At 45.5% G+C, this 23103-nt stretch overlaps 1 protein-coding gene across 7 annotated transcripts in view; it reads right to left on the bottom strand.

The window, feature by feature from the left end:
• The window catches only part of C5 (complement C5), a 54281-nt gene that overhangs the window by 16716 nt on the left and 14462 nt on the right, over positions 1-23103 (bottom strand). For all 7 annotated transcript variants that reach the window (XR_008312705.1, XM_053281832.1, XM_053281837.1 and 4 more), the window contains 16 exons: positions 21481-21586; positions 18177-18303; positions 16346-16461; positions 14926-15126; positions 13579-13782; positions 11549-11758; positions 11280-11429; positions 10298-10427; positions 7866-7931; positions 7209-7409; positions 6608-6692; positions 6143-6219; positions 5122-5261; positions 3163-3396; positions 1658-1718; positions 3-92 (listed from right to left, as the gene is read on the bottom strand). Coding sequence is in view for 6 of the 7 variants with exons in the window: in XM_053281832.1 (XP_053137807.1) it covers positions 3-92; positions 1658-1718; positions 3163-3396; positions 5122-5261; positions 6143-6219; positions 6608-6692; positions 7209-7409; positions 7866-7931; positions 10298-10427; positions 11280-11429; positions 11549-11758; positions 13579-13782; positions 14926-15126; positions 16346-16461; positions 18177-18303; positions 21481-21586 (2198 nt within the window). In the remaining variant the exon portion in view is untranslated. The remainder of the gene's footprint in view (positions 1-2; positions 93-1657; positions 1719-3162; positions 3397-5121; positions 5262-6142; positions 6220-6607; positions 6693-7208; positions 7410-7865; positions 7932-10297; positions 10428-11279; positions 11430-11548; positions 11759-13578; positions 13783-14925; positions 15127-16345; positions 16462-18176; positions 18304-21480; positions 21587-23103) is intronic.

Genomic DNA, 23103 nt, shown 5'->3' with positions numbered 1-23103 from the left:
ACCTTTTATGCTCACGGTTTTCTCGACTCCGGTCTTCGGGACCAAATTTGGTGGAATCCTCTGACGAAATTCCACCTGCCTCTTCACTGTGCCTGTCGTCAGAAACACACACGTGAAAATGGACCGTGTGTTAGTTGTGCCAGTGTGCGATTTCTTTAGCTCTAGATCAGGCCTGCTCAACTTCGGCGCTCCTGCAGATGTTGGCCTACAACTCCCACAATCCTTGGCTATTGGCCACTGTAGCTGGGGATTATGGGAATTAAAGTCCAAAAACATCTGGCGGGGCACGCAAAGATGAGCAGGCCTGCATTAGAAGATGTTAACATGAACTGGTATCACAATGTGGCATGAGCCTAAACTCCAGATCCAAAACTATAGTGAAGTTTCAAAATGGAAGAAGATCATTCAAAAGCATTTATTTATTTAACTTTTCACAAAGTTTTGTGGGTTTTTTTACATAATGAAAGAGTTGATACCTGAATTTCATCTCCAGGGGTGGCTCTTTCATGAGGCAAGGTGAAGCAGGTGCCTCAGGCGGCTGATTATTGGGACGATAGCAGGGAGGTAAAATTTTGCAAGGAATGCCTCTCCTCACACGTCTTGCAAGGAGCATCTGGAGAGAAGAGGAGACTCCTGCTCGCAAGGTCCCCTCCGCCCTGTTCCCCTTGCACTCTCAAAGTTTGCAACGGTTGGTTCTTTCAAAGAACTTCAAAGAACCATCCACCACCACAAAATTGGGGAGTAGTGTGCTGAGAATTAAGGACGGCAGTGCTGCCATGGGGATTGGCTATGAGGCAAGCAACGGGGAAAGATCATGGAAGGTAGCAGAAGCCTAATAAGAGCAGCACACTCAAGCAGGCCTGTGGGTTGAGCAAATCTGACAAATGTTGGAGATGTGGGGCAGGAGAGCTGGGACTCTTAACATTTGTTCCTTAATTGTAAGGTAATATCTCCACGGTGGAAAACGATAAGTGACTATGCTGACTTAATTGTTATAGGAAGAGAACATTCTCTAGATCCTATTTCAGTTTTGTTGGGATTGCCTTCTAATGTAGAAGGAATATCCTTAATGTAGAATCGAATGTAGAAGCTAGCTATTTCCTTAATCAATGGAAATGGCTCGCTGGGGCCTTTCTGGTGGCTTAAACGCATTATTCTACAAAAGTGGAAATGTAAATACCCTCCAGATATTGAAAAACGGCTCTCTGATTTACTTATTCTAGCAGCCCACGAACGTTCTTTTTTCAATACTAGATCTTGTTATTTATGCATGTTGGGGGGGGGGGGATTTGGTCTGAGTTTTTGGAATTATTTGCATTGTAAGTGTAATGCATGCATGTACATAAAATAAAATAAAATAAAATAATAAACAGATGTAGGTTTTGGGCGGTATAAAAATATGTAAGATCCTATGTAAGATAAATATGTTAAATGAATAAATAACTAAAGATAAGGAAGTTGCAAAGACAGGATATACTATTTTATGACCATATCATTAAAAAAGATTCTAACTGTCCTTTTAAACATGTACAGCAGCCTTAGTGACTGCGGTAACAAGAGAGTTTTGCACTGCACAGCAACATTCCTATGATTCGTGCTTATGTGAATCAGCCGAGTGAAACAATGGATCCGGAAGTAAAAGCGTCACTCGCCATACCGTAAACGCCTTGTGGGTCCAGAGTGTGACCTTCGTGTTCCTCCTTTCGGATGCCTTCAGGCTAAAATCCAAGCACAGGGAGACAGAATGAGGCAACACACACTGTGGCGTGTTTGTTTTGCTAATATGGCAGCAATTGTTTCAACACATCACAGCCGCTGATGAGTGTCACACAGAGACATCACACCCGCTTTCTCTTGGGATTAAAGTCCCTGCTGGTGGCCATGGTTTAAATTGTACCCACAAAGTGAAACACTGAGTTACAACAAAGAAACTTATATTCAGGCCAGTTCACAAAAATTTCTGGTATAGATAAAGGTAAAGTGTGCCGTCGAGTCGGTGTCGACTCCTGGCAACCACAGGGCCCTGTGGTTGTCTTTTGGTAGAATACAGGAGGGGTTGGCCATTGCCTCCTCCTGCGCAGTATGAGATGATGCTTTTCAGCATCTTCCTATATTGCTGCTGCCTGATAGAGGTATTTCTGGGAAACATACCAGCAGGGATTTGAACCGGCAACCTCTGGCTTTACTAATCAGGTCATTTCCCCGCTGTGCCATGATAGAGTCTCCCTGTAAAATTGTCTTTTCCTCTCTGCTTCCACTTTTCTCCACTCTCTGGCCCCCAGGGCAATCTTGGAGCAGGAGAAAGGAGACGATTGTGTTAGCAGCATTAAATATGGTACAAGGCAAAACTGGAAATCACCTGCAAATTTCATATTTGTGTTCTAATCACACACAGTTTATAAATCTTCTGTTTCTGAAAGAGCTGGAAATGTTATGATCCTTATGGATGCGGATACATTGATTTCACAAAAATCTAAAGAAAAAGAGACTTAATGGGGCTAAAAAAACCCACCCAAACTACCTGAGTGTGATTCAATGGAAAGAAATGTTTGTAGACTCAAAGGGCACTTAACAGACAACAATGTGGGCAGAGCGAATAGAACTCAATGGCAAGGAGTGGGCTTGAAGAGGGCTTGAACAAAAAGAATGAGAAGTTTCTCTGCTTAAAGAAGATTCCCTCAAGACAGTCACAACCCCTTCTGAGGGGGAAAGGTACCTAAAACTTTCACCATGCTCATAGGAACATAGGAACATAGGAAGCTGCCATATACTGAGTCAAACCATTGGTCTATCTAGCTCAGTATTGTCTTCACAGACTGGCAGTGGTTTTTCCAAGGTTGCAGGCAGGAGTCTCTCTCAGCCCTTTCTTGGAGATGCTGCCAGGGAGGAGACTTGAAACCTTCTGCTCTTCCCAGAGCAGCTTCATCCCCTGAGGGGAAGATCTGAGAGTGCTCACACATCAGGTCTCCCATTCAGATGCAACCAGGGCAGATGCTGCTTAGCTATGGGGACAAGTCATGCTTGCGACCACCAGACCAGCTCTCCTCTCAAGTAACACATGCACACCAAGGATAGACTGCGGCATTTTGTTTGGGGTCCCTACTTGTTACTTATTTCGGCTGAACAAATAAAGGGCTTTGAAGAGAAGGGTCTAGCTCTTACCACAACTCTCAATGTTTTCACGAGGGTCTCGCTGTTCAAAGTGCTTAAAAGGGTGAAGTTGATTGTGTGGAGGCCTATCTCCAGAGGGAGGATCTTGAACTTGACTAAGGCCACAGAAGATCCCGTGAGTTCTGTGCGTGGCCGATTACAGCTACTAGACTGTATGCCCTGCGGATTTGTGTTTGCACCTTGGAAGAGGCAGATTCCTTCGCCCACAGAGACCTTCGTACAAAACTAAAACATCCACCAGTTAGTGTCAGAGACCATTTTCAACAACTGGCTCCACAACGTGTTAGAAGCATCAGGAAAATCACATCCGCACAATGTGCAGTGCCAGTCTTATATTTGATACCAGCTCTCCTAGCTGGCGTCTGCACCTCAGCTGCTATAACTGCTTTTAGGAGGCAAGTAAAAGGAGCCAGCTCCTTTTAATATATTTGCATTGTTCCAAAGATACTGTAAACCACCTTGGGGTTATTTGAATGAAAGGCAGTATAGAAATCAGCCAATGAATCAATAAAATACCTGCCAATGTCAATATTATTTATTGATAATAAAGAATATTTATATATTGATGTCAATATATAATGTTGATGATATTTATATAATGTTGATGAAATATCTGAGAATATTTATATATTGATATCAATTTTGATATTATGTATTCCTTTGTTGTTGAAAACAACAAAGGAATAAATAAAATACCTGCCACTATCAAAACGTTTTTGAACCATTTTTGGAAGGGCGGTACATAAATCAAATAAATAAATAGATAGATAGATAAAGAAAGAAACAAAAATCAAGAAATGCCCCGAAGTCTAAAGCACTCAGATTTCAAAAGCTGAAGCAAAGATTCATATGTCCCTAATAATCAGTGTTTGCAGTTTTGCATGCAGAAGCTGGATAGCAGCATTTTGAAGCTTGGTGGATTTTGAATCCTTGGGAAGGTTTATGCCAGTTGCAGTAGCTCTTCCCTCCAAGTCCCCCAGCATGCATGGGGATTGTGGAAGGCATTGGGGTGTAGCACCCCTTGAACTGGGCTCCACAGTCAAGTCTGGGAACCTTCCCTCCGGCACCACCAATGCTCTGGGTCAATCCTCTCTGCCTGCTCTGCCCCATAAAGTCCCAGTTTCAGCGCTTGCTCCTCAATCTGAACCACACTTTGGCCGGAGGAGGTTGCCTACGCTCCTTCTCCACTGGATCTTGACCTTGGCCTGCCTTTGACCACATCCCTGCCCTTGGCTGACCTGATCCTCCCCGATCCTTGGTTCTTCTCTTGGATCTTAACAATGCGTCTGCCTCTGGATCCCCTGGAATCCCACCCTTGCCTGTTCTGGACCACGTACCCACTCTGGCCCACTTGGGTGGCCACCAGACAGTTCTTGGTCCCAGCTAGGGTTGTCATATTCAAGCGTCCCAAATCCGGGCGGCCTCATTTGCATATGATGCCAATTCTGCAGCAACCACTTTGCATTCTATTTATTTATTTATTTATTTGACCGATTTGTATCCTGCCCGCCGCTGCCCAAGTCTCTTAGGACAATAAAACAAACCAACAACTGTGGAGAAACCGCGGAGCTAATGGCAGGAGGCAAAGCTGCCGAGCCTTCCTTTCTTTCGCCTCTTTCTCTTCCCTCCCATGTGATCGGATCGAGAGTAAAATCTGGGCAAACCGGGTGGCGCATTTGAAACCCCGGAAAACCAGAGTAGGATTTAGCAGCTGGGGGGAGGAGCCAAGATCCGAGATCTACCCTAAATTCCGGGGGATGTGGCAAGGCTAATCCCAGCAGCTGTCTGCCTGGAGCCTGACCCATGCTGAGGCCTAACAGGAACAGAGCGCCATAAATCCCACAAAGACACAAGAGCGGCCTTTCGTAGCCAGAAGCCGTCCCTCCATGTGGCTACTGGCAAGAATCTTTCACGATCTGCTCATAGTAATATTTGCAGCCCACAATTTACCCTGATCCTGGAATTTTTGTAATTGTAAACGGATCCTCTCAGTTCAATTTGCTCTCCGCGGACAACAGAGTAGGGAATATGCACGCTTAGGAAGACCTCTTTGCTGACTGCCACTTGCAGGGGATCGGCAACACATATACCTGTGTGAAAATGCAATGCAGTGCCCGAGTTAGTCAACAGTATTTCGTTGCCAAAGATGTTCATGAAATGCATCGTGCCACCCTAAGGAGGAGAGCACTGGAAGGGCAGGATCGAAATATGATTTAATATTTAACGATTACATCTTTGATTTAAATCTTTAAATTAATTAATTGGATTAATTAAATTGAATGCTCTTTATAATCAGGTGAACGAAGACCCATAGGGCCAGCTTCTGATTCCTTTCTGCATATCTCCCAACTATTATCAAGGCAGGGGTTCTCAGAGTTCCCCAGATGTGGCTGAATTGCAGCTCCCATGATCCCCTGGGGCTCTTTTGGTAGAGGATGATGGAAGCTGTATCTCCAACAACATCAGGGGACCCACGTTTGAGAACATCTGTGGTGGAGAGTAGCGACTGTCCATGAAGTAACATTACATAAGAACATAAGAACAGCCCTGCTGGATCAGGCCCAAGGAGGCCCATCTAGTCCAGCATCCCGTTTCACACAGTGGCCCACCAGATGCCGCTGGGAGCCCAAAGGCAAGAGGTGAGGGAAGGTCCTCCTCTCTCCTGCTCTTGCTCCCCTGCAACTGGTATTGAGAGGCATCGTGCCTCTGAGGCTGGAGATGGCCCACAGCCACCAGACTAGTAGCCACTGATAGACCTGTCCTACCTGAATTTGCAGCGGAGGTGGGTTCCAAAGGCTTTTAGGTCCAGGCTCCAGAAATAACCTAGGGGCACCTCTGAATGAATACCCCACATTTAGCTGTTTTGCAAATAAAAGCTCACTTTACTCCCCAAATGATTTTGCTTGCAGTGTAAAGTGAAACTTTGCTCAACCGAAGGATGAGATGAATGAATGAGGAGATCATCACCTACCTTGATCTGAGATGCCAACACCTTGTATCTCCCACGTGGTCAGCGAATCAGGCAGGGTCACAGAGAGGGCTTTTGAACTGTATGGTTTTGTTCATTTAAAGAAGAAGAAGAAGAAGAAGAAGAAGAAGAAGAAGAAGAAGAAGAAGAAGAAGAAGAAGAAGAAGAAGAAGAAGAAGAAGAGTTTTATTTATTTTTATTAATTGATTTGGCCCATTTCTATACCGGCCCACTTAAATGCTCGCTTTAAGTGTAACTACTATACACTTCCCTCCTTGAGGCCACAGAGGAGGGGATCTAAGATAATACCGCCTAGGACATATATATGCATAATTTAAGGGCTTGTTTCTTTAGAACTATTGCATCCACTAACATTGCAACATTAACGTTTAGTTCAACAGAGAGTAGTTTAGGTTCTTTTCCTACAGCGGAGGTCAAAATGATAGAATCTTCTCCAGAGCGGCATACCCAGGAACTTGGTGGACTTCCCAAAGCCAACTTTCAGGGAAATAGCTTCGGATCTCTACTTCCAAATCGAGCAGGGCGTTAAATGCTGCAACAAAACAACATATATAGATTTTAAAAACCCAGATTCGGAAAGATATCCAGCCTCTCATATCTACGCGTGGCTCTCTGTCTTCTAACCTACGTTTCTGGTTTTCTTGAAGGGGAAATGACTATATTTGAACCAAACTGAGCACCTGACAAATGTAGTTGATTCAAGTACCTAAACAAAAATAGGTAAAGGTAAAGTGTGCCATTGAGTCAGTGTTGACTTGTGGCGCCCACAGAGCCCTGTGGTTTTCTTTGATAGAATACAGGAGGGGTTGACCATTGCCTCCTCCCACGCAAAATGAGATGTTGCCTTTCAGCATCTTCCTATATTGCTGCTGCCTGATATAGGTGCTTCCCATAGTCTGGGAAACATCCCAGCGGGGCTTTGAACTGGCAACCTCTTGCTCCCAAGGCAAGTTACTTCCCTGTTGTGCCATTAGGTGGCTCATATACTTCTCTGCACAATCCAAATTACACTACAAAATTGTTTTTAAAACACACAATTGAAACTTACCCATTCTTCCCAGCATGATCACTTTGCCGTCGGTCGCATTCCGACGTAGCTGGGATACGAAATCGCAACAGTGCAAAAAGACCCGCTTGCACAAGAGGATCGTAATGCGCTTGGCTCTGTCGTTGCATGTGTCTTGGAGAGGGTACTGTTCTGCCCCTCCCCGGCAGCATTTCCGGACTTCCTCCTTCTTAAACTGGGATACTGAAATGTCAATACGCATTTATCTGCCTCTTTCTGATTGGCTATCCCTCCTGCCAGTCACAAAGTCAACTCCCTCCCCTCTCTGAACAGTTTTAAAAGTTCCTAAGCACCATGTGATTTAATAAGTCCAAAAATGTTTTTTTAAGTGCTGAACGTCCCTATTACCAGATAAACCCAAAAAGTGCTTAAAGAACAAAACTCGAAAGCTGGAAACAGACCATAAGTGCATCTTTACAAGGGTAAAGACAGAAAGGGAGGGAGCTGGACTCACTCCACAGTAAAAAAAACAAAACCCTACTCTCAAGCCTCCAGTTCAAAACTGTTTCTGTACACCCCTTGCACACAAAAAATATACCTCCCACAGATCTCTCGGGTCCCTCGGAGTCAAGAGATCTCTTGACTCCTTCCCACCACCACATATGAATTCTATCCAGTAAGATTTGACACATGCAATACCCAATTTTTCAATTTCTTCTTTGATGGTGGACCTCGCTGATCTTGTGATGGCATGACAAGCATCATCTGTTGAAACAAATAAAGGAAGAGAAACCAGTGGCAATGATCGGAAGGATGCCTGCATAAAGCTGTCCACGAAATGAAAGGCTTTGACATCCAAAATACTTAAGAAAAATTTGAAACAAACTCAGAAGATTGCTGGACAAGTGGATCCGAGAACAACTTCTTAATAGTGTCGTCAGTGCCAAATCCATCCTATTATCTTAATGCTATTGTTTAGTTAACTGTACTTTAGAATGACTATATATATACAGAGGCATATCTTGGGAAAATAGCGCCTAGGGCAAACACTGAAATTGCACCCCCTGTCCAAGTATCTGACACCCATCTTTCAGATAACTTTACCATAATATCAGCTGAAAAATACAAGTCAAGCTCGTTAATCTTTTAATATTTCAAAAACTATTTAGCAGTGGACTTAGCCAGACCAAAAAATGCTGGAAAACTACAAATTTCAGTATGCGGGGGCTCATGAAATACCCAAATACAATGTGGAGGTGTACTTGGAAAACTAAACAGAAGTGCCTGTCTAATTCTCTGCTATGCATTGTAGCATCACCATTACATAAGTTTTAAAAATCAATGGAGAATTTGACATTTCCCAGATACTCTGTAAATAATTAAAGGATATGCAGAGTAAACTGTGTCACTGCTTGGAATATATTCTAAATTAATTTTACAAAATGGCGCCCCCTTCAAGTGGCGCCCGGGACATGTGCCCTGCCTGCCCTACCCTAGATACGCCCCTGTATGTATGTATGTACAGTGGTCCCTCGACTTACAAACTACTCGACATAAGTATTTTTCGAGTTACAAACGGCAGTTTTAGATCCGGTTTTAGATGTGTGTTTTTTGACTTACAAATTTTTAGATGGGGTTTCCTCGACTTACAAATTTTTAGATGGGGTTTCCTCGACTTACAAATTTTACATGCGGTTTCCTTGACTTGCCTGCCTGTTTACTGCCTGTTTATTCTTGAAAAGAAATGTTCCTGTGCAGTTTGCAAGCCTTACTGGGGGTCTGGGTCTTTTTTCTAGGCTCCGGAACGCATTAATCCGTTCCCAATGCATTCCTATGGGAAACCGCTTTTCGACTTACGAATTTTTCGACTTACAAATGTGCATTCGGAACGGATTAATTTCGTAAGTAGAGGGACCACTGTATATGTATGTGTATGTGTGTGTATATATATATATATATGACAAAATATCCAAACCAACTGGCAATCTTCAGCAATAAAAGCACAACACAATTGTATGAAAAAAGTACAGCAGCCAAATAGTCTAAAACAGAGCAGCACAACTCCGGCTGATGATGCTGGACTACAATTCCCATCACCCCTGACTACTGGCCACTGTGGCGGGGGATGATGGGAGTTGGAGTCTAAAAACAGCTGGAAGGCTGGAATTGGGTTGTCCTGATCTAAAGCTATATAAAACCAGAGGAAGCATACAATAATAACAGAAGCCACTCATCCCCCATTGAAAACCTTGCAGAATCAAGAGATCTTGACCTGTTCCTTAATTATGAACGCAGGGTACCACCACTTAAGAGGCCATTTCCTGGGTTATCACCGACCTAATCTTCGAAGGCAAGGGCACCCAGAGAAGGACCTCGGACCCAGATCTTAAAAATCCCAGGTGCCAAGGCATTTTGAACTTCCCATTTGGAGGTAAGTTAGGCTGGTGTGTGAATGCACATTCTCTCTTCTGAAGGAGATTCAGGGCAGAAGCCCTGCGGGAGAGGAGAGCTGGTCTTGTGGTAGCAAGCATGACTTGTCCCCATAGCTAAGCAGGGTCTGCCCTGGTTTGCATTTGAATGGGAGACTAGAAGTGTGAGCACTGGAAGAGATTCCCCTCAGGGGATGGGGCCGCTCAGGGAAGAGTGGAAGGTTCCCAGTTCCCTCCCTGGCAGCATCTCCAAGATAGGTCTGAGAGAGACTCCTGCCTGCAACCTTGGAGAAGCTGCTGCCAGTCTGTGAAGACAATCCTGAGCTAGATAGACCAATGGTCTGACAAGGTAAACGGCAGCTTCCTATGTTCCTATGTGTAAAGCCTCCTGGTAGGGCTGGGAGAGTCTTCCTGTCATGAGAGTTCTTTCCACACACTTCCTGTCTGAAACTCAGGCAATACTGATCTGGATTGGTCTGACTTGGTATAAGGCAGCCCACATGTTCCTAACCCTTTACGTTCAAAAGCAGCGCCTTCAACTGTGGCTGGAAGTACTTGGGCGGGGGGAACGGGACACCAGTGCAGAGCCAGTGGTCTACATGGGATGCATCAGAAGGGAAAGGGAAAGGAGTAAGACTTTATGAATGGTTTTGAAGCCATTTATCGTTGGGCTCCTTAGGTCAGAAGAAAAGGAGAAAGCACCTTCTTCCTTGGAGTCTTCTGCATTGGCGTTGGTGAGAAAGGTCAGCCCGGCCAGTCGGAATACGTCCACGTTGTTCCGTCCTCCGCCAGCGCCACATCCCAGGTCACTCTTCTCCAACTGCAGAAGTGCCTGTTAGAAAAAGGCCCCGGCCCAAAATGTTAGTGTGAGACACAGTAAATCCAGTTTATCCAGCACTACAGGGTGAAGAAACGCCAACACAACACCACACATTGCTAGTTTATATGGCCCCGGTCAACAACTAGATTTATAAGGCAGACATTTCTAGGACAGGAGAGAAGGCAGTAAAACTAGGGACCCATCTGCCCACCATCCCAGGAGACTAAAACAAATAAGCATGTAAGAATAGCCTTGCTAGATCAGAGACAAAGTCCAGCACTCTGTTTTCCACAGTGGCCCACCTGAGGTCTCTGGAGAGCCCACAGCCAAGAGCTGAGGACATGCCTTCTCTCTTGCTGTTGCTCCCCTGCAACTGGGATTCAGAGGCATCACACAGAGGTACACGTTCTGAACACCCTCGGTTCCACGTTACGTGCGAATGTGGCCATTATTCTTTGTTTGCTGGGCTAAACATAATTCCCCCAGGAAAAACACTGACTGTATTTACTTGAATAGAAGATGACTCTGAATTTAAGACAACCCCCTTTAAAAAAAAAAAAAACCCACAGGTTAAATGCAGGCTGTATTTATATTGACCCAAAAGGGAGAGATTCTGAATTCAAGATGATCCCCCAATTTTTAACAGCAAGGAAACTAGGAAAAAACCTAGTCCTGTGTTCAGCTAAATACGCTGAAAGATTATTAAACAAAACAGTGCTATATTTAATACGGTGTTGTTTCGCTTAAAAACCTTTCAGCAGGACAAAAAGAAGGAAAGGCAAAGTCGATGACTGTGTTGATCATATGCACACTGTAGATATGAAGACCATGCAACCTTTTTTCTTCCTTTAGACAAAACTCAACTCTTTCCATAGGCCTTTTTGTGCTTCCCACGACTCCATAAATTGCCTTGTCCACAGCTGATAGAGCAACGAAAGAGCTAGACTGGGTTCTCATGAGAAGTGACACTGAATCTTTCGGGCTGTGTGATCCACTGCCTGAGGACAGCTGAACCTGCAGAGGTTAAACAGAAATGCAATTCACGAAAGGAAACTCGCTGATTTCAATGGGATTCAAGCACGTTGAACATTCAATTCACAGTCCATGCCTTTAGAAGTCGGCCTGTCACTCACCTTGAGGCTATTCCCACATTTCTGCTCTATATTTAACCAGACTGAATCAGCCACCAGCTCGGCAGCTCCCTCTCCTGTGACGATGTAGTAAATGAGCAGGCGGGCTGAAGGAACCATGTCCTGAGTTAGCTGAAAATTTAGACTTTGATAATCTGAGCGTTCAATCCTCTCCTGAATCCCGTAGCTTATTATTTTTCCCTTGGATACTATCTAAAAGGAAAGGGGAGAGAAAACCACATTACAGAACCAACAAAGAAGGGCGTTATTGTCTAAAATGTATTTAGATGTGCTTGCTTCTTGTGGAAAGACGCTGTTGAATTATCAGTCCAGGAGAGGAGAGCTGGTGTTGTGGGAGCAAGCATGACTTGTCCCCTTAGCTAAGCAGGGTCCACCATGGTTGCATATGAATGGGAGACTAGAAGTATGAGCACTCTAAGATATTCCTCCTTAGGGGATGGAGCCGCTCTGGGAAGAGCATCTAGGTTCCAACTTCCCTCCTTGGCAGCATCTCCAAGAAAGGGCAGAGAGAGACTCCTGCCTGAAACCTTGGAGAAGCCGCTGCCAGTCTGTGAAGACAATACTGAGCTAGGTAGACCAATGGTCTGACTCAGTATATGACAGCTTCCTATGTTCCTAGCCATGACCAGCAACAAATGACTAGCCCAGGCTGGTTTGAGGGTACAGTGAGAGAGAGCAAAACTCTAACCCTTCAGAGATGAATTTGGAAATCCGGCCCGAGACCCTTTCTTTCCGGAAATGAATGCTGAGGCAGGCAGTTCAAATTCAAGAAGGGGAGTGCAGCTCATGGGACCAGCTGCGTATCAGGGACAGAGGTGCAAGGAACAAAAAGGACTGTGCATTTTGGGATGAAGAACGTGAAGGACCTTTGCAGAGCGGCATTCTTCCAGCACTGTGCAAGATTTCAGGGGTGCAGTACAAGAGGGACAGAAAGAATAATTGCCCATGCTATATTCTGGCAGTCACCTTAAGTGGCACAGCAGGGAAATGCTTGACTAACAAGCAGAAGGTTGCCAGTTCGAATCCCCGCTGGTACTATATCAGGCAGCAGCGATAGAGGAAGATGCTGAAAAAAGGCATCATCATCTCATACTGCATGGGATGGTCAACCCTTCCTGTATTCTACCCAAAAGACAACCACAGGGCTCTGTGGGTGCCACGAGTCAACACCGACTCGACGGCACACTTTAGCGTTACCTTTATATTCTGGCAGTGGTTAGGCGCCTCCCAAGAACTGGTGCCCTAGGCAACTGCCTGTTCTTATAGACAAATTCATGGAGGATAGGTCTATCAACGGCTACTAGTCTAGTGGCTATGGGCGACCTCCAGCCTCAGAGCAGGATTCCTTTGAATCCCAGTTTCAGGGGAGAAACAGCAGGAGAGAGGGCATGCCCCTTTCAACTCCTGCCTGTCGGCTTCCTTGTGGTATCTGGTGGGCCACTGTATGAAACAGGACGCTGGACTAGATGGGCCTCCTTGGGCCTGATCCAGCAGGGCTGTTCTTATAGGTTTGCTTTGTGGTTGAGCTTGCCTAATTGTAATTAATTGCCTAATTGGAGAGGAGAGCTGGTCTTGTGGTAGCAAGCATGACTTGTCCCCATAGCTAAGCAGGGTCTGCCCTGGTTGCATATGAATGGGAGACTTGATGCGTGAGCACTGCAAAATATTCCCCTCAGGGGATGAAGCCGCTCTGGGAAGAGCAGAAGGTTCCAAGTTCCCTCCCTGGCAGCATCTCCAAATGGGGCTGAGAGAGATTCCTGCCTGCAACCTTGGGGAAGCCACTGCCAGTCTGTGAAGACAATACTGAGCTAGATAGACCAATCGTCTGACTCAGTATATGGCAGCTGCCTATGTTCCTATGTTCTTATATCTGTTGCTCTTTAGGACTAAGCACAATCTGCGGCTTGAAGCTGCTTCTTCACCCTGCCTAATAGAAGAGACAGAGCTGGAAAGGCGAGAGGGAAACATGACACAATAATAAGCAGCAAGAGGGAAATGTATGCAATACCTACCAAATAGCTGTAGTGATGTATTTTCTCACTGTAGGGACTGGATGGGTGGACACTGAGTTGGAGGTATTCCCCTACACGTAGCGTTTGGTGGCTTGTAGCCCAGTTGATGTACAGATAGCTTCCACTGAGAGAGACATACTGTTTCGCCTCATACTGCTCGCTCGCTTGGTTTTCTTCCGGTAAACTGGCATCTGCTGTTTTTATCTAAAAAAACGACAATGTCGGAAAAAAGGAAAATCTCTGAGGGGCCTTGAGAGGGCATGAGAGTAAGCGGGATAAGAATGCCAATAGGTGTGGCCAATAGTCAATTTTAATTGTTTTAATTGCGTTTTTAATAGTTTTCATGTTTTAAATTTTAAATGGTTGTAACGGTTCACCCTTTTTATTTGTTGTTTTTATTGTTTTGTTGCAAACCGCCTAGAGACTTGCATTTTGGGCAGTATACAAATGTGTTTGCTCAAATAAATAATAAACAAGCAAAAAAAAACCCCAACAACAAACAAATAAAGCAGGCAAAGCAATCGGATTTGCAGAGCTGATATGTGACTCTGATAAAACAAGGTGCATTTCAGAACTTGCCTCAGCCAGATCCTGGCTTATCTTGTGGCCAATACTACATCTATATATCACTTTCCCACATTTATACACTGCTTTTCAACAAATGTGCTTGGAAAAATATTGGTTAAAAAAAACCCTGGGAGGAATGCTGAGCCGGTGTGGTGTAGTGGTTAGAGAATGGGACTATGACACATGAGACCTGAGTTCAAATCCCTGTTCAGCGAAGCTACTCACCGGGTGACTCGGGGCCAGTCACTTATCTTTCAGTTCAACCTACTTCATAGAGTTGTTGTGAGGATAAACACAACCATGCAAACCACTCTGGACCCATTCAACCAGTTTGAATCCCCATTCAGCCATGAAACTCACTGGGTGACTCTGGGCCAGTCACATATCTCTCAGCCTAACCTACCTCACAGGGTTGTTGTGAGGATACAAATAACCACGTACACCACTCTGAGCTCCTTGGAGGAAGAGCAGGGTATAAATGTAATAAATAAATAAATAATGATACCATGCTCCGTTTTCCCCATATCCCTTGTTGTGAAGTTTTAAAATATCGTTCAAAGCAGGTATGGAGTAACTTCTTTTGCAGCCAGTATACTTTGTAATGGTGTCGTCTCCCTGCACCCCGCCACCCCGGTTCATTCAGTGTGTTAAAATTCAAAAAACCAAGCTTTCTGGTCTCCAACGTAAAAATCGTTCCCAACTGTGCTGAGAGCAGGCCAAAATATACAGTTCCAAAGTACACACTGTACAAGGACTGAAACACCAAAGAATTTAACTCACTCGAAACTCCAGCACGGCAGTGTTCCGAGGAATGTTCACCACAAATAAAGCCGTCCCGTCGTTCAGACTCGTTCGACCTCTCCCAGGTTCTTCCCCTTCTCGAATTAATGTGGTCTCTTCCATTTGTTCACTGAAGGTACTTGCTGTGAGGACAACGGGGATATCTCTGGCAGGTACATCTAGTGGATCTTTCACTTGAACCTATTTGGCCAAAAACAATGCCGTTTATAACACTGTCTTCTTTGCAGTGATTATGATGTTGTCTTTCTTTCACCTTTATGGATGTCATGATCCTTATGAATACATAAACAAAGCACCTGCAGGCAAAGAAATATCACTGGCAGGCTCAGGGGAACCCGCAGACACTCCGGTTTCACGAAAATTTGGAGATAAAAAACCTAAGGGGGGCCCGAAAATCCAAAACTGCCCCAATGTAACTCAGCGGAGCGGAATGTTTGCAGACTTAGAAGGCACTAGACAGACAACCAGGTGGGTGGAGCTAAATGGAACTCAGTGGTGACGAGCAGGGGAAGGAGGGTTTGAACACAAGGCGCAGGAAGTTTCGCAACTTGAAGAATACTCCTTCAAAGACAGTGACAGCTCCTTCTGCTTCTGAGGGAGAAAGGTGTGTGAAAGTATTTAGTGTTCTTCTCACAGTCCATTTCACACCTTTGTGTTTCAGAGGGGGAAAGGGTCTGACACATTCAAGCTCTTGATGTGGGGAATTAAACCCTGCCTGCCCCCCAGATAACATAAAAACAACTATGTGAACTCTCCTGCACCTGAGGAACAGAGGAAACTGTGCAAGGAATCTCTTAATCACGAGACATGCAAGAACCGATGGAGCGCCGAACCGGTTCGAAAGTCCGGTGTTCGAGCCAGTTCGGTGGCAGGGGGGTGGTCCTTTCAGGGGCAGGGAGGGTGCCCTTACCTGCCCCACTGCTTTCCCCCCACTGGTGCTCTCTCCAAATCCACTGGTGCGGGGCTGCAGTGTACCTCCCTGCAGCCCTGGTCAGTGTCGGTACCAGAAGCGGCAGACGCATATATGCATGGCACACATTTTCAGAGCAATGCAATGCTTCCCCTTTGGGTTGTGGGTCATTGCCTGTGAAAACATTTGCTCGTTCTTTTCCATTGCCTTCACTTTCCATTCTGCCCTCATTCGCCCTCGGTGATCCGTGGGGGGATAAATTGCACTGCGATGTCACCCTGTTCGCTGCGCGTTTCCTGACGGAGTGGACTCAACGCCTACGATGAATCGAGGACGGAAGAAGATATTGCCGCTGCAGAAAAGCAGGAATTGTGCCAAAGCAGAGGCAGCCAGGGAGAAAAATGCTCAATTTGCAAGTGTTTTTCAGGACTCGGGGGAATAAACCGATCCTATCTCGACTGCATTTTCACCACGTCTGTTTCAACTCACCTTGATGTGGAAGGGCAGTCCGGGCTTCACAAAGAGAGGAGTCGCCACCAGATTCAGTTTGTAAGGAGACAGGACGTATCGGATACCCAGAAATTCACTGTCTTCGCTCAGGCCACCTGGCAAAACGAGATGGAGTTCACATGAGGACGGGGCTTTCTGAATGCAGTGTTGCCTCTCAGGTCCGGAACCCGATGGGCAGAGACTCCAGGGCTCCCTGTGGTTGTGGGTCTACAGACGTCTTCCTCGGGGATGCCACAATGTGGCAGACCAAGGCCTGGTCCAAAGGAGAGGCCCGGCATTGCCACTGAAGCGGGAGGCTGAGATCCTTCAGGCACGAAACCAGAATCCTCAGCGCTTCCACCACATCAGCCACCCAAGGCCCCATAAGCTCCTCGGAGGGGAAACCCCGGCGCTTTCCAGATTAAACCCGACAACGGCGCCACTCACTACACATCTGCTAAGTGCGCTTCCGTACTTTCCGTATCGCGACACCTCGGTCTCTGTGCCTAAAGCAAGATGCCGTTCACGTTCCCGATGGCGTCTTTCAGATTTTAGCTTGGCGTTCTAGCGCTACTATGTTGCATGTGCGTCGCAAAAAAGTACAGCCCTCCCTCGCCAACCACAGTTTTTCCAATCGCGGTATTGAGGATCCGTGGCTGGGAAACTGTGGCAAGTCTCACCAATTGCGACCCGAATATCTCTGGTTTGGTGAGATCCACCCCCTGCCAGTTTTTTTGGAGGGATTGTGATTTTTGGGGGGGTCAGTGGTCATTTTCAGGGATCAGGGGGTCATTTGGGGGGATCCCCTTCACTCCTCTGACTGTCTCATGCCGCTTTTTTCTGTTTTTAACTGCATTTTGAGGTCTTTTCAAGACTGTGATTCCTCTAACCCCCATTTGCCATTGATTTCAATGGCTCGCCCACCGCGAATTCGCCAACGGTGAGGTTTTCCCGGAACGGAACCCTCGCAGTTGGCGAGGGATGACTGTAGCTCTATTTCCCCGTTGCAGGAGTCTGAGATTCTGGGGATCGTCTTCAATATGGTCCTGCCAAGCCGAAGCCTTTGACCCCCGTTGTAGCGTGTAATCTGGAAAGCGCCCCAGAAGCCGACCAGCACTGGCAGGCTCTTTGATGGTTCTGTCCATTTACATTTCTGCAAGCCCCTTTGTAACCGGTTGCTTCATTCGTCTGACAGATCTATTGACCAAGGAAGCCACTTGCCTGTCCCTGACAAACTGCCTGCCTCCCCTTACCAGTCTCCCCCTACCAGAAAACCTGCCTGGTTTTCAGTTCACCCTCCCATGCCAATTCTCCACCTCTTTTCCCCACTGACTGCTACTCTGATTTTTTATACTTAAACTTCCTGCAGACTTCACTTGCCCCCATTTAGGAACACAGGAAGCTGTCTTACATCGAGTCAGACCTTTGGTCCATCTAGCTCAGCATTGTCTACACTGACTGGCAGCAGCCCTCCAAGGTTCCAGGCAGGCATTTTTTCCCCTCACCCCTACCTCGAGATGCTACATGGGGCCTTCTGTATGTAAGCAGATGTTCTACCACTGAGTTACAGCCCCATCGCCTAAGGGGAATATATTACAGCAGACAGTGCTCACATGTGGCCACCCATCCAAATGCAAACCAGAGCAGACCCTGCTTAGCAGAGGGGACAATTCACACAAGACCAGCTCTTCCCTCCATTTCTCAACGTTAGCTGAAATGCCAGGGTCTGCTCTTGCCAGGGCACCCAAGAATTATCTGAAAAATCCATCATGCACTTTTAAAAAGGGCTATAGTGTGCAAGTGAACGTGTGAGCAAGCAAGTGGATTCTACCATTAGATTCCAGCACAGAAGCAGCAACGTAAAGATATGAGCCATCAAGATCTTGGAGAGATTTATAGTGTAATTCAGCAACAGCGGCCTTGCTGTTAAAAACGTATTCGGCAACTCCATCTTGCATCTGGGGATTAAAACCAAGACAAACCAATCATACTGCATTGCTGTCTCAGGTCGAGAGGCGGTTTTACTTACTTAATTACAAAGAAACAACATTTCTGCATTGCCATTCACCCAATGATTTCAAATACTTTATTGGAAGGGTGGCTAACACATGACCCACTGCTACGGCCTTGGAACCGCACACAAGCCCCGCTTTGGATCTCAGGAATGATACGCCGAGATCATTGGGTTCGTATATGACATGATAAATCCCAGCATCCCCCTCCTATATTTGCGTCAGGGAACCCAACATCTGTTACTCGCTTCAACTCCAAGCTATAGATGTTGGGTTCCCTGCCACCAGTATGCCAAAACTCTTGGTTCGTACGACACAACCAATCTCGGTGGATCGTTACGAACACCGGGAGTCGGGCTCTCCCATGTGCCTCCGAGGCCGTGGAAGCTCTCAGCAACCTCAGGTGCCATGCGATGTGTGAACCCAACCGGAATTACAGAGATAAAAACCCAACAATGACCAACTAAAGCATCTACATAACATGAGAGATGACCTGAAATGACTCAAGTTCATCACTTAATTGGCAGGTGGCAAAAGAGGAAAAGGCATTCTGGATTTTTATTTATTTATTTTTAATTAAAGATGAAACTTCCTCTCCCTCAGTACCACTGTTTGGATTTGGCTTCTCATCTTCGCAGCTGCTATTAAACCTTTTTTAAAAAACAGTGGGAGATCTATCATAGATCCCACAGTGTGATGGCTATTCCACTGAGAACAGAAAGATAACAAACTCAGTGCAATCCCTAAACTATGCAAAAGCAAAACTTAATAATGGGATTGTAACTCAAAAAGTGACACAGCAGTGTGAAGAAGACGACGATGAATATTTATATACTGCTTTTCAACACAAAATTCCCACAGATATGCAGATATATAAATAAATAAAATGGCCCCCTCTCCCCAAAGGGCCCAGAGTGTAAAAAAGAAACATAAGACAGACACCAGCAACAGCCACTGGAGGGATGCTGTGCTGGGGGTGGATATGGCCAGTTGGTCTCCTCCTGCTAAATAAAGACAATCACCACGTTAAAAAGGTGCCTCTATGAACCACTTGATTCACCCAGGGCAATTTTGCTTTGTTGGAGAAACACCCATCTATAGTGATTGACAGATTTTTTGTTTTAAAACAGGGCATTCCAAACAAACAAACAAAAAGCTCCAACCTTTCATTCATTGACCTAGTTCTGGGGACTAACGCTTCTGAGTTTTGCAAAGAAGGCCAAAAAATAGTTGGCAGATATTTAACGGATTATAGCTCCCGGCAACTATGAGGTCCACTCTTGGTTTCTAGCTGCAGAAAGCAAAAAAAAATTAAAAAAAATGCTCAGGACATCGTCGCCCGGAAAATATATTGGCGTCTGACCAAGTCATAGCAAGTATTTCAAGCCGAGTTCCCAGAAACAGCCATCGCTGGGGAGACTTCAAAGAGGCAAGCTCTCACCCACTCAAGGGGAAGGCTGGCTGGAAGTCAACAGGACAAAATCCACTAACGTCCAAGGAACCGGCGTTTATGCAGTTTGTGGCCTGGGCTGTGAGGCTACAAGATGAAAACCGTTATTTCAGGGCGGCAGATCCATTGCTAGTCGTCAGATACGAATCTGCTCTGAGATCAAGGCCCTCTTGTGCATCCTTCACTTTCGAAGGTGCAACTAGCAGGGATCCAGGATCCAGGCCTCTCCTGTTCTGGCATCCGGAATGTGCAACTCCCTGCACCAAGAAGTCAGTTTATCTCACACTTTGGCCGTGTGTCCCACCGCAGCCAGAAGACTGCCGTGTTCTGGAAAGCTTTGAATTTCTCCGCTGAAAAGGACTTTACGCTCTTGACTCTTTTTTGCTGATTTGGTTTTTTTTTAAAAAAAATTCATTCATTCATTCATTCAAAAAAAAAATCATTCATTAAAAAAAATTCATTCATTTATTTATTTACAATATTTACACCCCAGCCACCTAATGGCGCAGCAGGGAAGTAACTTGCCTAGGAAGCAAAAGGTTGCCAGTTCTAATCCCTGCTGGTATGTTTCACCTGTATCGGGCAGCACCGATACAGGAAGATGCTGAAAGGCATCATCTCATATTGCACGGGAGATGGCAATGGTAAATCCCTCCTGTATTCTACCAAAGAAAACCATATGGCTCTGTGGTCACCAGGAGTTGACACTGACACAACAGCACAACTTTACCCCTCCAGTGCACAACAGCTCAGGGCAGCTCACAAATAAGTAAAACAGGTGAAACAATTTAAAATTAATAAGATTAACTATGAAAACACCTCCAAAACTCATACCGAGTGGGTTTTCATTTTTTAACTGTAACATTCCAACTTGCAAAGTCTAAATTTGTGTTTTATGATCGTCACATAATCTGAACTGCACTTCGCTGGAGCTGAACCCTAGAATTTGTTTTCAGTGCTTAAGCTCTGTTGTGAACAGCCCATGTGTGCTGGAACAGACACATTTTCCCCAATAATAAGGGACATATAATAAAAGGGAAATAATAATATTAATAGGAACTAACTAATAATAACTAACTAATAATAGGAAATTATTAACTGGTGTCCATGCTGAGATTTAAAGAGGGACTTTTTGGACCAGTTTTAAAGCTATAGCATATACGGGCTCCTGAATAACCGCCCAGAGATGTGAGTTTTGGGCGGTATCAAGATATGTTAAACAAACAAACAAACAAACAAACAAAATCTTTAGCTCCCCCATAAATATTTCGAGGGCAGATACCATGTTTTCAAACCAGCTTTAACTCAAAGCCTTCACTTTTTAAATACACGTGTATATTTGAAATGTTTTCCCTAAATGTTCGCCCTTGATAAAGAACAGCTCCCAATTATTCATGGAAATTTTTAAGAGCAAAGTATCTCCTGATGAGGCCTGGCTGTTCAAGCCAAATGGAAACTGTTCCCTGGATGAGGTACCGTCTGCTATATTTCAGCCCAGAAGCAGGGTTTTCCCCCTCCTCCTCCTCCTCCTCCTTTGACCCTGATAATGTTGGTTTAAAATGGAAATGCTGACACTGAAATATCGGTCAGGACTCAAGAGTCAGATCTGAAGTACAGAGGCTTCGGCGGGAACCAAAGCAAGCCCCATCTGATTATTCCCATCCAAAATGTACCTGGACAAGCTTCAGGGCATTTGGCATCATGGTTTTCTCGGCTCCTTGAATGATTCCGAATCGGATATACACGTCAGCAAGGGCCACTCTCTTGTTGTAAAAATAACTTGAAAACAAGACAGAAAATGAAGCACCCGGTAATCTGACTCAGTTATTGTCGCTGCTGTGTGGGTGATGGATGACAAGCTGAACATGCAGCAGAGCTGATTCATTTCAGATAGGTAGGAGCCATGCCCTGGCAGAAAGGAATAGCTTAAAAACATAGGAAGCTGCCTTATACCGAATCAACACTGACTATCAGTGGCTTCCCAAAGTTTCAGGCAGGGCTCTTCCCTAGGGATTGTACCGGGGATTGTCTGCGTGCAAAGCAGATGCTCTGCCACTGAGCCATCCCCAAAAGTATCAGGAAGAAGTCTAGGGTAACTTAGGAACATAGGAAGCTGCCATATACTGAGTCAGACCCTTGGTCTGTTTAGCTCAGTATTGTCTACACAGACTGGCAGCATCTTATAGGAACAGAGGAAGCTACCATATACTGAGTCAGACCCTTGGTCTGTCTAGCTCAGTATTGTCTTCACGGACTGGCAGCAGCTTCTCCAAGGCTGCGGGCAGGAATCTCTCTCAGCCCTATCCTGGAGATGCTGCCAGGGAGGGAACCTGGAATCTCAGATATTATTAATATTAATATTAATAATCATCCTAGACCCTTGGAAAGGGCCCAATAATTCCCAAATCCAGTCAATAACATCGGGTAGACTGTGTGTAAATAGCATTATCATCATAATCATCATGAACTTGATTTGTTAGCTGCCCCATAGCAAAGTGTTCTCTGGGCGGCTTACAACACAACTTTAAAACATGAGAGAAAAACACAGATGCTCTTCTCCAAGAGGCTCCACACATGTGTGCAGCCAGGGTGGACCCTGCTTAGCAAAGGAGACAAGTCATGCTTGCGACCACAAGACCAGCTCTCCTCCCATAGACAGAAAGGACTAGGAAGAACACAGGAACGTAGGAAGCTCCCTTCTGCTGAACTAGCCCCTTGACCCATCTTGCTGAGGATTGTCTATAGCCAGGGACTTTGACACACAGCAGTGTGTGAAGTGCTCCCCATACGGGGTAAATTTGGCTGACATGTGAATACACACCCTCTATCCTGGAGGAGATGTGAGCTAAAAGCCCTGTGCGGGAAACTTCAGCAGTTGTTGAGAAACAGCTCCCATCAGCCCCAGCCAAAATAAACCCAGCCCTACCTGGTGCAGCGGGGAAATGACTGGACTAGCAAGCCAGAGGTTGCCAGTTCGAATCCCCGCTGGTGCCTATATATATAGGATATAGGAAGATGCTGAAAGGCATCATCTCATACTGCGTGAGAGATGGTAATGGTCAACCCGTCCTGTATTCTACCAAAGACAACCACAGGGCTCTGTGGGCGCCAGGAGTCGACGGCAACTCGACAGCACAACTTTACCTTTACTGGACCTGGGATTAAACCCAGGCCTTTCTGCTTGCAAATCGGATGCTCTACTACTATACTCTTGGGTATAGAGACAGAAAGCAGCAAGCGAGCAGAACTGGCCCGTGACATCTTGCCAGCCCAAGTAAGTGTACCTCACAGCCCGA

The sequence above is a fragment of the Hemicordylus capensis genome, chromosome 17 (genome assembly GCF_027244095.1).
Source record: "Hemicordylus capensis ecotype Gifberg chromosome 17, rHemCap1.1.pri, whole genome shotgun sequence".
Taxonomy (NCBI): Eukaryota; Metazoa; Chordata; class Lepidosauria; order Squamata; family Cordylidae; genus Hemicordylus; species Hemicordylus capensis.
The sequence above is the reverse complement of the archived record's forward strand: the minus strand, read 5'-3'. Positions and strand labels throughout refer to the sequence as shown.